The sequence below is a fragment of the Lycorma delicatula genome, chromosome 5 (genome assembly GCF_047948215.1).
Source record: "Lycorma delicatula isolate Av1 chromosome 5, ASM4794821v1, whole genome shotgun sequence".
Classification (NCBI taxonomy): Eukaryota; Metazoa; Arthropoda; class Insecta; order Hemiptera; family Fulgoridae; genus Lycorma; species Lycorma delicatula.
The window spans coordinates 38,053,457-38,071,654 of record NC_134459.1 but is presented as its reverse complement, the minus strand read 5'-3'; the positions used below and the strand labels follow the sequence as shown (position 1 = coordinate 38,071,654).

At 30.3% G+C, this 18,198-nt stretch overlaps 1 protein-coding gene across 2 annotated transcripts in view; it reads right to left on the bottom strand.

Moving 5' to 3' along the window:
• Window positions 1–18,198, bottom strand: part of P5CS (Delta[1]-pyrroline-5-carboxylate synthase) — a 264,054-nt gene that overhangs the window by 53,813 nt on the left and 192,043 nt on the right. For both annotated transcript variants that reach the window (XM_075365901.1, XM_075365902.1), the window contains one exon: window positions 4,552–4,761. In XM_075365901.1, coding sequence (XP_075222016.1) covers window positions 4,552–4,761 — 210 coding nt within the window. The remainder of the gene's footprint in view (window positions 1–4,551; window positions 4,762–18,198) is intronic.

Sequence of the window (18,198 nt, the reverse complement as noted above, 5' to 3'; positions counted from 1 at the left end):
AAGGGATGGTGCCACAAACCGGCAAGACCCTTGTGGACACCTAATCTTTCATCTTTTACAAATAATATAAATTAAGTATAATTAAGTTAAGTAATAAATATTAAATTGTATTATAAAAGAATACTAAATTAAGTATGATTAAGTTAAGTTTAGCTTTATTATAATTAGTATTAGGATTACTCCATTATTTATTAATTCTGTAAGTGAAAGAAATAAAATTAAAAAAAAAAAATTATTTACTTCAATTACTTGCCTCAGTTTTGTTGCATTGTTAATCAACAAGGCTAAAAAATTATAATTTAGCAAAGAGAAAAAGCCAAAAACCAAACCAAGGATATGCTATTACATACAGGACAGTCAAATACGATCGAATGCTTTTTCCACATCTATAAAAGATTTATTCTTCGCCTCTATACCTTAGGGTTTTTCCTCCTGAATTCATAAAGTTCTATAGTAATTTACCCCACTTTTTTAAAATTATAATTCTGTTTAGAATTTGGAGAAAATTCCTTATGAATGCTAGTTTAACTAAGGGACACATTCCCCTTGGGAACGCAGTTTATGGGAATTAGATTCATTTGAGATATGAAAAAATAATGAAGTGTTTGGAAAATTATTCAATAACGGTATTAATGTTTTTTTCTTACTCATTATTATTATTATTATTATTATTTACTTAAAAAAAAGAAGTAAATAACTATTGACGAGATACGAAATTTGAAATAAGCATTGTTGTAGTATTATTATTATAATTATAATTATAATTTAACAATCATTTATTCACAATATTGTTAAAAATTGAAGAAATTCTTTAGCTTGATGTGTGTGTGTGTGTGTGTGTGTGTGTGCACGCGCGCGTGCACGTTTGTCAAAACGTGTGTTACCATTAAAATTAATTACAATTTATTATTATATCTATTCCATAATAATAATAATTTATTTTGTAATAGATGGTAAATATTTAAATGTTAATTGAACAAAGTTGAGTTTGTTTCTGATACGTACTTCGTATTTCGTTGATTGCTACGCAAACCTTTTTCTAATAAATGGTGTGTAAATAAACAATAAACCTGATGGAAATTAATAATTTCATTGGTGTAAAATATTAATATAAAAAAAGTAACATAATTTAGTTAATTTGTAAATTAAAAAAGAGTATATATTATTTCTATAAAAATATAATTTATAAAATATTCTCTTCTTCGCCAAAATGTATGTTTAATTTTATAAAAGTTTTATAGAGAATTACTGTAATGAAAAAAAAATGAAAACCCAACGAATAAGAATTGTGCTAACATGTTTGAACCAACAATAAATTACATGGTTTCGTTACTTAATAAAAATATCGATAAAACAGGGTAAATAAACTTTTTATTCTATATAATGGTTTACTAGCGATATATTGTAATGAATTGAAATGTTATGAAATATTACAGCATACTTCTTAGAAATAAGTATTAACTTGCGACTTTTTTTTGGTTTAAATTTCCACATGAAAAGTTAAGAACAATTCATAAATACTTCACATGTATACACAACAGTAAAATTTTAAATAATATCTTAGATAAGCTACTTAGGATTAATTATGGAAGTGCAGAAAAGTAAAAATCGTTAAGAAAAATAGTGATTGGAGTAGAAAATAAGTAACATATAAAAATAATGATTGGAGTAAAAGAAAAGTAACATATTATATATTAAGAAAAAATATACAGGAAAGCATGTTGAAATTAAAAGATAACATCAACAGGTTATCTCTCTCCTGAAACGAATGGAAGTTCAACCAACCAGACAAGCACCTCGGGTTAACAAAATAAATAAAACGGTCGAAGAATATGAAAACTACAATATAAATGATAACAGATACCATTTTCTTCAGAATAAGAATGTAAAAATGGAGAATGTTTAATAAGATATGTAATCAGGGAATTCAGTGAAAAAAAGTATTAATCTTAAAAAGATTTCTGACGCAATTCGTATTCTAATTTCATGCACTGCTTTATTCAGCAGTCCTAAACAAAATATTCGTACATAAAGCATTATACGTATATGATTAGATGGGAGGCTGATGGTAATATATAAAAAAAGAATAAAGCAAGAAATGGATTAAATGAAAAACGATAAGTTTTGTGTAAAAAAATTCGAATATTATTTAAAAGCTCATTATTACCACAGTCACGGAAAAACAAACATTCTATTTAGTAATTCAATTTACGAAAAACATTGTTACAATTTACTAGACGCATTATTTTAATTTTAAATAAACAAAATGTATTTCAAAAGAATGCTGAGAGTATGCAGATAAAGTAGACTGAATAGTGGATAGGGACGTAATATTGTACAACTGGGAATAAAAAGAAAGTTCTCAAGTTGCACAAAAAACAAAAAAAAGAAAAATAAAGTGGTGGGCTATAAACCTACTAGAATTTTCATAACTAACTTTATAAAAAAGTTTCATGGAAATTTCACCGTTTATTTAGGTTAAACTTTTATGATATATATTTTATTATAAATATATTTTTTTTTCTGAGAAAATACAATTTATCTTAGTAAATGCAACAACTTTAACATAACTTTAATAGTATTTTCTATTATTTTAAAATTACTGGGATAATTTTATTTATTTATTTTTTTTAATTTTTTAAACAATATATATTAAATTATTTATTTTACAAGTGAATAAAAACTGTTAGGCTTACTGTTCAATCACTGGGCAAGAAACAGTTCTTGGACGGTCCTTGGACAACTCAAACCAAGAAATCACACCAAAACCTTACTTTTAGACTGGATTTAAAAATCCCAGCATCTTCAGTATGAACCTACTAAAGTTCTACATCCGTAGAATCGAAAATTGTGAAGAAAAAGCTCAGGGATTAGAAAAGCGCGAAAAAGATAAACACCTGGCTTCGGAGGAACTACATACGAGATACAGAATCCTACGCAGAAGAAATCTCAACATTTATTCCAGACAGCGAGTAATCACTCCAGCTACAATCCGTCGGGAAATCGGGGATTTTATTTAGATTAAAGCGACATATTACTGATCAATTTCTGTAACAAACATTGTTTTTCCTTCAAAAATTAAAATAAGATCTGATGCGGACAACACATGACTTCCTTGTACGCCTATTAAATTACACTTACATATTTTTTTAAATGAAAAGTACATACAATTTTATTTCATTAAAAACTTCTGATATATTTTCGTATTTTTTTGTTGTTATTATTGAATTATTATTCATCGTAAAAATCTTTTACAATGAGAGGTCAATAATTATTAATAAATCAATATAATAAAATTAAAAAAAAAAGAGTTAAAAAAAGGAGATGAAGTTTGATTTGGACCGGTGTATCTTTCCCTTGATCTAAATATTTTATTAATTAAAATTTTATTTGATTATAACTCTGGAACCAATGAAAATAAGTACTATTTATGATATCGTTGAAAAGCTCTCAATGAGGGCTTGTTACTGCACTTAAGAAAAAGTCCAAAATCCAAATTGTTTTGGATTTTAGGCTTTTTTGGACACTTTTGGTTCAGTCGATTGCAATCAAAAGGGGAGGTGCACAACTAGATGTTACAATGGTCCTAAATCCAAAATTTCAAATCTTACGGCTAATCGTTAAGTTATGCGAGATACATACGTACATACACGTACGTACATCAGACGTTACGCCGAAACTAGTCAAAATTGATTTAGGGATGGTCAAAATGGATATTTCCGTTGAAATCTGAAAACCGAAATTTTTCGCGATCTCAATACTTTCTTTACTTCGTACAAGGAAGTAGTTATTATCAATGTGTAAAGGTTTTCAATTGTGGTGATTTTTGGGGATTTTTATCCCTTTACGGTATAACTTTATGTGAGAAGAATATTCTTTTACCTATAACCTCCAAAAAGGTTTAAAAAATGTTAAGTTAACTTACTGTTTGGTATAAATTATTTAAATAAAAAGTAAGCTAATTCTTTTTACATCTTTTTTTCGGTTTTGTTTTGTTTCATCCCTCTCTCAGCTCAATTATTTCTTTACTTGTTCTTTTATTATTCCTTATTAGACGAAAAATTAAAGTTATAAATAATTAAATTCATTATATAAACCATAACCTTTATAAGAAAAACGTTTTTTAATTTAACATCCATTTTTTCATCAGCCAGATTCCGAGATATTTTAATGAGAACAACTTTTTTATTTTTTCATTTTAGATTTCTATTCATTTCATTTTCTTAAAGTTGTTATACTGCTTTTGTAGAAATTCTTATGAATACTTAATTCCATAAAAAAAAGAAAAAAAACTTTAATGAAGGTTTAAGATTTTAATTTTCTTTGTTGAAATTAACATTTTTAGTTATTTATCAAATAATTCAATGAAATTGATATTTCATAAAGATTTTAACTTTAATCTTCTCAAATCTCTGACGTCATTTTTTAGCATGTTTGAAAACCAGTAAGTTGCATAAATGAAAATTATTTACTTTTTTGCCAATAGGAAAAAATTCTTTCATTAATTTGAAAGAATACATAAATTGAATAAAAAAAAGATATTTTACTAACCTGTAGCAAGACTTTTAAGTTTAGCTGGTGTTAGAGAAAGACGAGAGAGTAATGGTTTAGCAACTCCATTTTTAGAAGCCTCATTAAGATCTTTTGTATTAGCCGCCAGAATTTCATTTTGGCGACTAATTAAAAGATCGGCTAATGTGGAAATACAGTTAGCTCTGTCAGAAGGTGGAAGTCCTTGTAATGTTCTACTACCAGCTCTTGCTGTAAAAGAAAAACAACGTAAAATTAAATTCATTTCAATAAGAAAAAAAAGATCTTCACCTTTGATAGACCTGTATTTCAAATATACTATTGCTTTTTAAATATTAATAATTTATTTAAAATCAAACAAATAAATGATGAAATAAAAATAAGAATAACAATTTTGAAAATTGATTTTAAAAATAAAATTTTTATAAATCGATTTCTACAGTGTTCCTAGAGATATTCCTGTCGATATTTCAATTGCTGGTAAACCAAATATAGGAATGTTTTCTTATGTATAAATTTATAATCGTTGTGAATTTCTCTTATAAGGAAACAACTTAATTAAATCTAGTGCATTAATATAAAATCTATTTAAGATATCAGAAGAAAAATAATAAATGTGAAATCCGATATCATCTTACCCGCTTGGTTATAGGTATGTAGACTGAAAATTATAATCTGACAATTTTATGTATGTTTTTACGGATAATTTCTGCCCTTTTTAACAATGTAAGTCATATCGCAGTTGTTTATCAATCGATTTGAATAAATGAGTTGTCATTTTGTTTAAGATAAAAAACTTAATTCATCTAATAAAACATTGTTCGATAAAAATAATATTTACGGAATTATTAATGATAAAACAATTTAGATCGTCGTCATTTTACAATTTTCAAAGGTATAATTTTCAATCCGTTCTTAACATAAAAGTTTTTATTGAAAATACAAAATGACGAGTAGAGAAAAAATAAAATTAAGTGGAGCATTTATCTACACGAAATTTTTATTTATTTAGAAGCTCTGATTTACAATTCCTTAAGTTTGTCCGGCACCTCCCAGGACAACCAATATTTAGAAACGGGAGAAATGTTGGTCAGACGGAAAATTATGCGAAATACTGGATTTGTTCTCACGAACCTTTTTTGTTTTCTTTGATGTCCTCTTAAGTTTAGCCAACTTAAGGAACACCGGCTGGACAACACTAGTTCATTCTGTAGGGGGTAGAAAATAATATATATATACAGAGAGTTCCACGAAGAAACAAAGAAACTCAGAACATTTTCTACTGATGAAAATAAATAATGAAAAAAGTTCACATAAATATATGTATGGAAACGGTTTGTTCTCCACTTACGGCTAGCGAAAGATTTCGTCTGGATTTCAGCTCTTCCAATAAAACGAAGCATTGCTGTAATTTATGGGACTTAAATTAAGGAGTAAAGTTGGCAATTTATTGTTTAATTTGAGCTGGAAATAGGATAAAATAGGTCCCAGAACTGTAACTCTAGTAGTTTTTGCTGAATCACACGATGTTCATCATTAAAATAATGATTTACAGAACGTTTTTCAATATTTTTACTAGGAGAACATGTCCTGAATGTTTCTCCATGGGACATTCTGTATATATGGGTACCATGATGATCCTTGTCCGATGGTGTCAAAAGTCAGGCCATAACTGGGATAAATGTGTGTGTATATATACCCGATTATTTGTGCCAAATTTCAACTTTTTTAGTCAAAAGGTTTTCAATATATGAGATGAAAATTATTCAGAATTGACGAACATTACTATAGACAAGACAATAGACATTATTATTATAGACAAATTTCAACCTCAATAATTAAGTTAAAGTCTCTGGTAGCCTTTATTGTATTTTAGTTTTCTATTAACGTATGAAATTAATTTTCATTATGAAAATATTTCTTCAGAAAGCTGAAAAAGTACCTTTTTTGACTACTTTTTAATTTTATATGAGTGTAAAGCTAACGAAAATAATTGTAAAAGTTTATATTAAATCCTAGTAACAATATTTTTTCATTGTCTTGGAAATTTTTTGAGCAATGATTTTCCAGTTATCACCCATTTTTCAAGCAATAACTATTACATACAACCAGGAACTACTATGTTCATTTTCATTTTTTACATGTTCATGTAAAAAAAAGCGAACAGCAATTAAATGCATCATAACTATTATTATAGTTGGTAGAAGTAATATTATTCTACTTTGGCAGAAGTAGTATTTGAAAGAAAAAAATTTTAAAATAATTATTACGAGTACAGAGAGGAATAAGTTTTATAACATCAAACAAGAAAAAATTAAAAATATTATTTTATGAATCGCCATAAGATAATGAGTCGGCTAGTCAATTTATTGACAAAAAAAATTTCGGTGTAATTGTTAAGCTCTCGTAGATGCTACGACTCTTTTGGATAAAGGATGATGGGAGGCTGAGACAAAAATCAAACTACATAAACAAACGGCTAGTTTGGGATTTAAATTCTCTTGTAAAAACTAAAATTATGACCAACATTAAGAAAAGAAAGAAAAATCTAGAAATCAATGGCCAATCAAATAAATCAATAATTGAGAAAATAAAATATTTTAAATATCTAGAAGAATGGATTATCTTTATTTCAGTACCAGTTCTGAAAAATTCAGAAATTTTTCCATTTTTTCAATTGAAAAATACTTTTCCGTTATTTGAAAGCGCGCATTCAAATTCACAGAAGATGGAACTCGCATACCAACTAATGGAAGATATATAACAAAACATCACTCTAATGGATCGCTAAAATTAAACGTTACAACAAAATAGAAAAAAAAACCAGAAGCCTTGTACACAGCGAAAACGTTAAGAATGAATAACAAAGAAATATGGATAATCTAGAAAAAAGGAAAAAATCACTGGAAAAATATTAGTTCCGAAATTTCAGAAAGATGAACTTAAACTAATTCCCAAGAAAGATCTGTAAAATAAAAGAGACTCAGTCGAAGGAAAAAGATTATCTTCTACAGTCATCCTTTCAGAATTAATAGCAAAAAATCTAATGTGGACACCACATGACTTCCTTGCACGTCTATTAAGTTACATATACACATTTAAAAAAATGAAAAGTACATAAAATTTTATTTCATTAATAACTTCTGATATTTTTTCACATTTTTTATTTTATTTTTATTGTTATTATTTCATTATCATTTGTCGTAAAAACTTTTTTTTACACGTAGAGGTTAATAATTATTAATAAATCACATTTAAATTTAAAAAAAAGTTAAAAAAGAAAAAAAAGAGATGAAGTCTAATTCAAACCGATGTGCCTTCTGCTTGTAAGTCCAAATATTTCATTAATAAAAATTTTATTTCGCTATAATTTTGGAACCAATAAAAAAATACCGCTTATGATATATGGTTGAAAAGTTCTCAATGAAGTTAAGAATTTCTGCAGTTAAGAAAATGTCCAAAATCTAATTTTTTTGGGATTTTGAGCTTTTTTGGTCACTTTTGGTCCAATCGATTGCAATCAGAAGGGGAGGTGCATAATTAGATATTATAACAATCCTAAATCCAAAATTTAAATATCCTACGGCTAATCGTTTTTGAGTTATGTCTGTACGTACATACATATATATGTACGTACATACGTCACACCGAAACTAGTCAAAATGGATTCAGGGATGATCAAAATGTATATTTCCGTTGAAATCTGAAAACCGAAATCTTTCGCGATCATAATATTTCCTTTATTTCGTACAAGGAAGTCAAAATTAACCAAACAAATGTTTGAAATTTTCAATTCTAAAAAACAAAAAGCCAATGGTTTAAGAAAATCTAATAGAATTAACCATAACAGAAAAAAAACATTTAAAGATAAAATAATCTAAGGAAAATATTAAAAAATGAAAACCGAAATCAAATCGTGGACAAATACCAAAACAGAAGAACAGAAGAAAAGTACGTTCGAAAGAATGAAAACTTACTGGCATAACAGCAAAAATAGCATAAGAAGTAATTGATTTAACGTTCCAGCTCATTAAAAAATGCCTATTATTCGTTCAAGCAAGAAATACACTTAATTTCATTTTATTTGCGAATATAATTTCATTCAAGACGTAACAAAAAATGTTTCGTTGTTTGATAAATGCCGAAATTTGGCGAAGATAATGAAAAAAAAATTAAGTTATTAGACAATTATTATGGCATATTTTCAGAAATTTTTTGCGTGTTTTACATAAGCATAAAATCGCGCAAGATAAAAAATAGTCAAAAAAGGTACTTATTTTTAGTTTTTTTTTTTTTTGAAGAAATATTTCAGTAGTAAAATGAAATTTCATAGTTTAATAGAAAAACCGATTACAAAATAAAATATTACAACTTTTATTTTTTTACTCTTTCTATGAATCAAATTAAAATTAAATTCATAAGAATCGATAAAGCGTAGAATATACGAGTATATGTACGGGAATTATCAAAATATATTATATAAAGCGTAATATAAATATAAATGTATTGCCTGTAATATTACTTTTAGTTGGAACTCACTTTCTTATGAAACAAATATTATGATGATTTATTTTTTAAAATCGTATGTTAATAGACGTAAAGTAATTAAAATTGGCCCAATCGATACTAAGAACTAAATTTTAAAAAGCGTTTCTATTAAAAAATAAAAAGATAAAGATATTAATTGTATTATATATATTTAAACAAGAATAATATTAGCGATCCGTTTCTGAATACACGATAGCTGTAAGGTAATGAATCAGTTATGTTCGGTGATAATAGATTTCATGTGTAATGAAACATGTTAGTTATAACAGCAAACAGCTTTGTCAGAATGCATTCAGTTGTTGCGCTATCATGGACAAATATTTAAGTTCACGAACACACACATACACAAAACTCAATTCTGACATAATGGGACTTCAAAAATGAATTATCCATTCAAATATTGAAACATTCAAGATTAAATATTCTCACTGAAATACTACAATACTTCTTTGCATAGTAAGGAGACTAAAAATTTATTTATTTTTGTAAATTGAGATGCTTTTTGATATACTCGTAAAGAATTAGTAATGAGAACCTGACGATTTTTAAATCAAAATGAATTGGCAATCCTGACGTGTATAGTCGTGAATGGAAACGGCTGTGACATATATCTTTTTTTTAGCTTCTGGGACCACCGTTAGGTATTGTTTCAGAGGATAAAATGAAATGACAATTTTTTAGTGCGTGAAAATGCCATATCTGAACGGTATTCAAATCCGGGATCTGGGGATGAAAGACCGAGAAGCTACTACTCGCGCCACGGAGGCCGGCTGTGGTGTATAGTAGATGTCATTTTACTAAAAATGGAGCAGTGGACTGCTGTACATCGTGCATTAATAGCGGAAATACATTTTAAAAATTTGGTTTTGATTACTCCGCAATTATTCTGTCGGTGTTTCAATATTCTAGAACATGCTGTTACTAGCCAAACTACGATGTAGATAATAAATTTTCAAAAATCGTTTGCAACGAAAAACAAACAACAGGGTACTGTGCACTTCTTGGGAACTCTTTCAAACATTGATAGAGTCAAGTAATCAATGATGAAGAGTCCTCAACCAGAAAGCACGCTGGAGCCCTTTGTTTATCCCGCAGAAGTATTAGAAGAATTCCACATAATGCACTGAATTTTCATCTTTATTTAATGATTATAATGATGATGATGATGCTAAGTGAGCGTGATAAAGTAAATCCGTTTACATTTTGTGCAAAACTTTATTAACTTGTTTACCAGTGAAATAGTCCTGCTAATCAGTGACGAAACACATATCTATTTATCAGACATAATGAACAAATAAAATTTTCGTTACTGATCTGATACGAATCCTAAGCAGCTTCATACGCGTCCTTCATAATCCACGTATAATTCTCTGGTGTGCTCTGGCAAGTTTTGGAATCATAGGTAGTTATTTCTTCGAAGAGGTGGAGCAAACAGTTACAGTTTATCTTTTCAATTGAACATTGTTACAGGATTTTCTTGTTCCTAAACGACTTCGTGTGAGATCGATTTGGCTGTGGTGTGGTTTTAGCAGAATGGAAAAACAGTCCATTCTACCAGAGTTCTATGGAGGTAGTTAGAAAGAAGTTTTCAGGCCACGTGATTTCTAAAGGAGGAGATATTGGAGGCCGGCACGTTTTCTTGACCTATCATTTTCTCTGTGGATATTTAAAGTCTAGATGTTCATCAGTATATCTAATAACATAAACAAACTCAAAGCACCCATTAAAGAAGAAATCAGAGCAATCCCAGACAACATGGTTGAATCAGCAGGGCGGGACAATCTACAATAATGTATAGAATATGGTGGAGGACATTTCTCCGATATGTTATTTAAATATCTAGTTTTGCCAATCAATGGCTTACATTTGCTATAATTACATTTTTAAAATACAATCGCGAGCCATTAAACTCTGATAACCCATCCAAGGATTACCTGTTACGTCAATTATGGGCACCATTTGGCTAGATCACGGAATTTCCCAATCTACAAGCGAGAAGTAGCTGTTCAAGAAGTCAAGACAAAAAAATGACAAAAAGTAAACTTCTGTGAAGCTAGGAAAATAGTATTCGGCAGAACAGCTTCCTTTAAACCAGAAGATGTAGTCTCGCAACTGGCATCAGCTCTAGCTAGTAGGGTCAAACCGTATCATTAATGAGAAATTTAAGAGTCAATCACCGAAACTGAAGAGTCGAATTTGTAGTCCTAAACCAATGAAAAAATAACAAGATATCTCCAAATCAAGAATGTGAAACAAACTAGGACTAAGCCTTTGACCAAACAAAAGGTGAAGAATACAGAAGCTGAACAGCCGAAGAAATCAGAACAAAATGTACCGACGGTAAAAGTTGAAAAGCAGAAAATCCCCACCAAGGGAACTGCGAAATCCGAAGTAAAGTTAAGATTCTTTTTGAGACGGAGAAGAAGTGGCAAGAACGGTGGGACGGCAGCACAAAAGGCAAATGGACACACCGCCTGGTAAGAGATTTAAGGCGCTGGCGAGAGAGAGCTCATAGCTCGCTGGATTACTACCTTACCCAGTTTATGGCGGGCCATGGGGGATACAAAGCATACCTTCATAAGTTCGGCCTCGACGACGAATAGAACTGCCCGGTATGCGAGGAGGAGGTAACGCTATACCACGTGTTCTTCCACTTTCCGAGATACGAAGCACCTAGGACAGAGCTACTTGACATACTAGGCAGGGAAGTGATGTTCAAGCCTGAGGAGCTGATGGACATAATGATAGAAAAGAAAGAAAACTGCAAGGCGATCACTACGTATGTGAAAATCATGATGAGAGACCTCCAAGCATAGGAGGAGTCACGAAAAAATAGCGGCGTCGGAGAGTGCGGGGGCGGACAGGTTCGCGAGTGAGCCCCTAGGGGGTCCCCGTATATGTGGGGGTCGCCTTGACGTGAAGAGACCGCGGACACTCCGCTCCCGTATCTGATGGCGTCCGCAGGTAGTAAGTATAAGGGGTATGTATATGTCTCTGGTTAGTTTATGATGTAAATTTGCTGTACTGATATTATGATATAATTTTTTTTTTACATATATATTTGAGTATTTTGCTTTTGATGTATATTATGTCTTTCTGGTCTTGGGATAATTCCCTTTTTCTTGGGGCCTTATTATAGTATGTAGTAGTTTTTATCTTCTGCATTCTGTGAGCTTCTGCTGGTTTTTTTTTGATGATTTTCTATGTTTATATTGTTGTGAGACTTGTTGTTTTCTTGAGTTTTTCTTCTCTTGTATTTGTGTATATTGTGTAACTTTTCTCTTTGTATGTAGTTTGATAATCTGTTTTCTGTATCTTGATGTATCTTGTTTGCTGTAACTGGTGTGTTTCTGTTGATATTCCTTTTATGATGCGATTGCGCTATGACGTATGAGTATGTGAGTGGGCGTGTAACCCCTCTTTCAGAAGGAATGCTATGTTAGTGGTTTCAGGAAGGGTGGTAGCCAAGGGTGGCGGTTTAGTCGGTAGTGCGCAGGTTTACATACGCATATTAATAACATCTTGCGCGTCCGTAAATAGGATTCCCCACTTCTTTAAAAAAAAAAAAAGGTTAAACTAGGAAAAATAAATATTAAGAAGTTACTTATTTGCTTTTCACTTAATTATTGGTTTAATGTTTTAATTTAGTTTTGATACTTTGTGAAAGTATTTGGTTTTTGAATTTCAAGTGTTTTTAACTTCTTTTGCAGTGTTTAATGTTTTTATGTGGCAAGGCCCTTTATATTTTTGTCATTTTGTGCTTATTTAGGGTTTTTATATCTTTCGAAAGGTATTATTTAGATGATTTGTTTTGACAAGGCTAGTCTTCTGACCATATCACTATTTTTTTTATCTGGATATGAAAGAAAAATTTTCTTTTTACTTTCTACGAGGAAGTATTGTAATCGCGAAAAATTTCGGTTTTTAGATTTCAACGGAAATATATATTTTGACCGTCCCTGAATCTATTTTGACTAGTTTCGGCGTGACATCTGTACGTGCGTATCTCGCATAACTCAAAAACGATTAGCTATAGAATATTGAAATTCTGGATTTAGGGCTGTTGTAACATCTAGTTGTGCACCTCTCCTTTTGATTGCGATCGACTGAATCAAATGTGTCCAAAAAAGCCAAAATCCCAAAAATTTGGATTTTGGACGTTTCATTAACTGCAGTAATAAGTTCTCATCGAGAGCTTTTCAACGATATATCATAAGTGGTACTTATTTTCATTAGTTCCAGAGTTGTAGTCAAATAAAAGTTTAATAAATGAAATATTTGGATCTTACAAGGGAAGGCACATCTATTCAAATCAGTCTTTATCTTCTTTTTATTTTTTAAACTTTTTTTAAATTTATTTTCAATTTTTTTTTTAAATTTAAATATATTGATTTAATAATTAACTCGTGATTGTAAAATAAATTTACAATAAATAATAATTCAATAATAACAATAAAAAAATATGAAAAAAAATAAGTTATCAGCGAAATAAAATATTATGTACTTTTAAAAATGTCTATATTTATTTAATATGCATCAATTCATATGTGTATATGTAATAGATTTGGTGAAACATCTGATTATTTAATATTAATTGAAAATTATAATTTAGAATCGTACTATTTTCGAATTTTCTAGTTTAATTTCTATTTAATTTAATTTAATTATTCTGGAATTTCTGTTTAATTTTATTTGCATTGTTAACTACAGACTGACTGAAAAATAGACCTTTACAAGAGCAACATATACACCGATAAATTGCAATACCGATAAATTGCAAAAAAATCTTATTTTTTAGTTCATTACTCCTCTGATACTGTCAGACAATATTATCCCTAAGTCGCAGTTGATCATCATTTCGTTTATTTATTTTTTATTGCCAATCATTTAATTGCTCTTTGGTTTAATGTAATTCTTCTGATCTTAATTTGTGTATACGCTCTCTAGTTTTAAAATTTTCCCTCTTTATATTCATCATCCTCTCTTAATTTTTTTTCTATCTTTCGTCTTTACATTTTCTTCCTGTTTATATTTATCATCTTCTCTTAATTTTTTTGTTCTTCCCTTGTTCTATATATTTTCTTCCTCTTCATATTCATCTTCTTGTCTTTTTTTTGAGATATATTTCTACATGTTATTTTCTTATCCGGTATGACTGTTTCTTTTTCTTTTTTTTTCATCAAATAATCCAATAATAAAAACTGAATATTTTACACCGCAAGGTCGAAATTAACATTTGTAACCAGTATACAGGAGTTCAATAAACGGAATAGTTTAATTATAATTAACTTTTATTTATACGACACACCAGAAATCTGAAACTTTTGTTAATCAGTAACTCACGAAGATATGAATAATACTGATCTAATAATACGAATAATAAAGGGATTTTTACTCTGTCCTAATATTTCATGTAAGATTGTTGAATTAATAATTGTATAAAATATTTGATGTTAATAAAAACTAATATTTCAGCAATTGTGTAACTGTCCACTTTATTAAAGAATTGGAGGATCGTATCCTACTTTCAAATGAAATAAGTTTAAACGAAGTGCAGTAAAAAATGTGTATGTGTAATTTAATAATCGTTCAAGGAATTCTTGTGGTGTCCACATCAGATTATTCTTTTGATGTGAAAACGGGGGCTAATGACCACAGTAGTCGATGCCCCTAAAACCTCAAAAAATAAATGAAAAAAAAGCACTCTGTTAATGAGGCAATAAATTAATAAAAATTTCAAACAAATCGATATAGAAACAATTAACTAATAGTTCTACAATGCTTTTGAAGAGAAATTAAAAATGAATTTATCGTGATTAGGGTAGTGTGATTATGTGGTTAGTAATGTATAGAAATACAGGTACTTTTAGAAGAGAAAATGACAGTGATAGCCGACTAAATATCTCTTGTTTAATTTATCTCTGAGCTACATGTCACTAACAGTTTACTCTTTGTTCCATGAATTATTCTGATTATGTAAACCTAAAGGACTACATTTCACCCTAATTCAATGACTAATTATCTGTTATAAATGTAGTGTTAAGAGTACGTGTGTCTATCAAATGACAAACAGGCGTACAGTGATACGATTGTTTGAAATCAGGCAGATAGAACGGTAGAGTGGTAAAGGAAAACAAACTAACAAACAAAGTTACAACTCTACTGTTTATTTACTTCAGAGATTAATACAAGTTTGTCCAATTATTTGATAAAAAAAAAGTATGTTATACAAAAAATAATTATTTAGTGTAATTAATTTTATTAAAGAAAGATTTACGATTTTGTTCGATTCATTTGACAATGTTTATTTTTCAATCCGTTACATCTCCATAAATATGTTTTGTCAAAGTATATATTAATTATATACATTTTCAGACAAAATTACAATATTAATTTTTTGCCAAAACTCGGCTATTTGTTAACCGATTTAAAAAAATAAAATGTCATTTTGTTCAAAATAAAAGGCTTAATATTTTAGGAATAACATATATTTTAATAAAACTAATATTTATGGAGATACAACGGATTGGAAAATATACATGGAACGCCATTTTGTAATTTGCGAAGGTATTTAAGTCCTGATTTTTTGCTAATTTTAAAACTTTATTAAAAAAGCCGCTTTCCAAATATTAATGTATTAATGTATTAATATTAAACTCCATCCGAACTTGAGATATACATTTTTATATAAAAATAACAAAATGTGGACAGGAAGAGAACGAAGGAGAAATTGCCATTTTTCCTAAGGATATTTTTGTTTAGTTTTACAAGTAGGAACGGAAAAAGTATAGTCAGCCCACCATTTTAGAAACAGTCTATATATCCAAGTAAAGACACTTTTGCACCGATTTGAATACTAGATACAAGATAATGGTGTCCTTTCGTAGTTCGCTTTCAATTAACTACTCGTCTCATGAATGGTAAGCCTGAGGACACAAGACTGCACCTCATTTACCATGTTATACATATCATTCTTACCTCACTGGGTCATGTGATATTTATTGTTCACAGCAGCATGGTAGATGCGCCTATTTCCTGTTTAAATGGGGTAAAACACCGACGCCCTTTTGCGAGTGTGGTGAAAATCAAACTGTTAAACACATCACAGAAGTTTTCCCTAGGACAACTTATGAAGGGATTCCTGAAGATTTCCTGATGGCGACTCCAGAATCAGTAGCTTATATTAATTTTTTAGATGTTTGTTTGTAATTTTTGACTGTTTGCAATTATTGTGTTTTGGTGCCCAAATAAATTTAAATTTTATTTAAAATTTTACTTTTTATGGGATGTATTAACATTAATTTCTCAGAATTAGATTCTCTACAAGTTTTGTTACTAAATCTTGCGCATTTATTATTAGTCATTTAACAAAGCTACACACCATCATTTATGTACTATACACCTAAACATTTTTTTTTCGGCACTGAATATTGTGTTTTCGTCGAATAACTCAAAAACGACTAGATATACAGTTCTGGGACCTATTTTATCCTATTTACCAGCTCAAATTACATTAAAAATATTCATTTTTACATCTTAATTTGGGTCCCTAAAATTACAGTAGGACTTCTATTTACTAGAAGAACTGAAATTCGGGCGAAATGTTTCGCTAGACGTAACTCGAAAACAAAGCGTTTCCTAGACCTATGTTTGTATGAACTATTTTCATTATTTTCACCAGTGGAATAATGTCCTGAAAGTTTCTCCGTGGGACATTCTGTATTTAAATTATTTTCTGGAAGTTGCGTTATAAGGGAATTAAATCACTTAAAATGTAATAAATAAATATTTACTAATTTCATATGCAACAAGCATTTTTGTAATTTTAGCTTTTTACAGTACCCACCGGGAAGTTCCCAAGCGGGACATTCATGCGGTCCTGTTCCGTGATTAGTAAACTACGTAAGCTTGGTAAGCACCGCCTTATCGCGGATATAAAGCGGTGGGCCGTCGGAGGTTTGGTGAGCTGAACTACTGGCTCACGCAAATCCTGACCGGCCATGGGGTCTTCTGCGCCTACCTGTGTGGTAGGAGGAGGGCGGATGACCCCCTACTGCCTTTACTGACCCCAGAACACGTGGTGTTCTGGTGCCCGCAGTGGAATGAATACCGCCTAGCTTACTCGACGATTACCGGACCGCTCAGCGTGGAGACCATCTTCGCCACCATGTTGCGGAACCCCAAGAGTTTTGATACTACTGCAGGGTTCGTGGCAAGGGTTCTTCAGGAGAAGAATCGGGGGACTTGGGGATGAGGGACAGCCCTCTGCGGAGCTGCCGTTCGCGCCTGCTTGGACGAGTGGGCATGAAGCACGGGGGTTCTCGTACTCCCGAGCGAAAAAGACCGAGTCTCAGCGGGGATGCCCCACTCGGGGTATCCCCGTTAGAGGCATTGGCATAAAGACCGAGTCCCGGCTCCCGGAGTGGGGATCCAGGAACGGTGGCATAGCCGAGCTTGGTGGATCCTACTCTGGGGGTTTGAGGCGGGCGCAAAATGAGATCCGATCGGCGGGCCGAGAGGTGGAGGCCCGTTAGAGTAAAGGACACTCCTCTGGGCTGTGTAATACTTAACTGCAGGATCCGGCCCGGGGGAGAAGAAGAAAACAAATTAAAAAAAAAGCTTTTTACAGTACACATTTAAAAATTTTTTCTTAAAATATTATTAAACTTAAAATATCTTAAATAATATTAAAAACCATTATAATTAGGTTTACAAATATTTTTCTGTCTAAGTAACATTTATACCTTTTATCTATTACAAATGTCTTTTACTCATGTCACATTTATAGAATTCTCTACAATTATTTGAGCCTTTTATAAAAGTATGTATATTTAAATCCACTTCAAGCAGTAACTAATATTTCAGTATGTTGTTTGTTAGTTTTGTTCTAACTTAAAGAAAATTTACTTTTTGCAACATTATGTTTTATCAAACCATTGTTTGTATGTAAATCCCATATATCTTAATTATTTAGTGTTTTAAAAAAAAAAAAAATTGAAATGAATGAAAATTTATAGTTCTTGCTAAGCGCTTATTGAAAATGAAAAAAACATTGTTACCTGATTTATCAGTTCAACCCTTATTTTTAACAGGGTGATTAAAAAAAAATTCTTTGCCGAG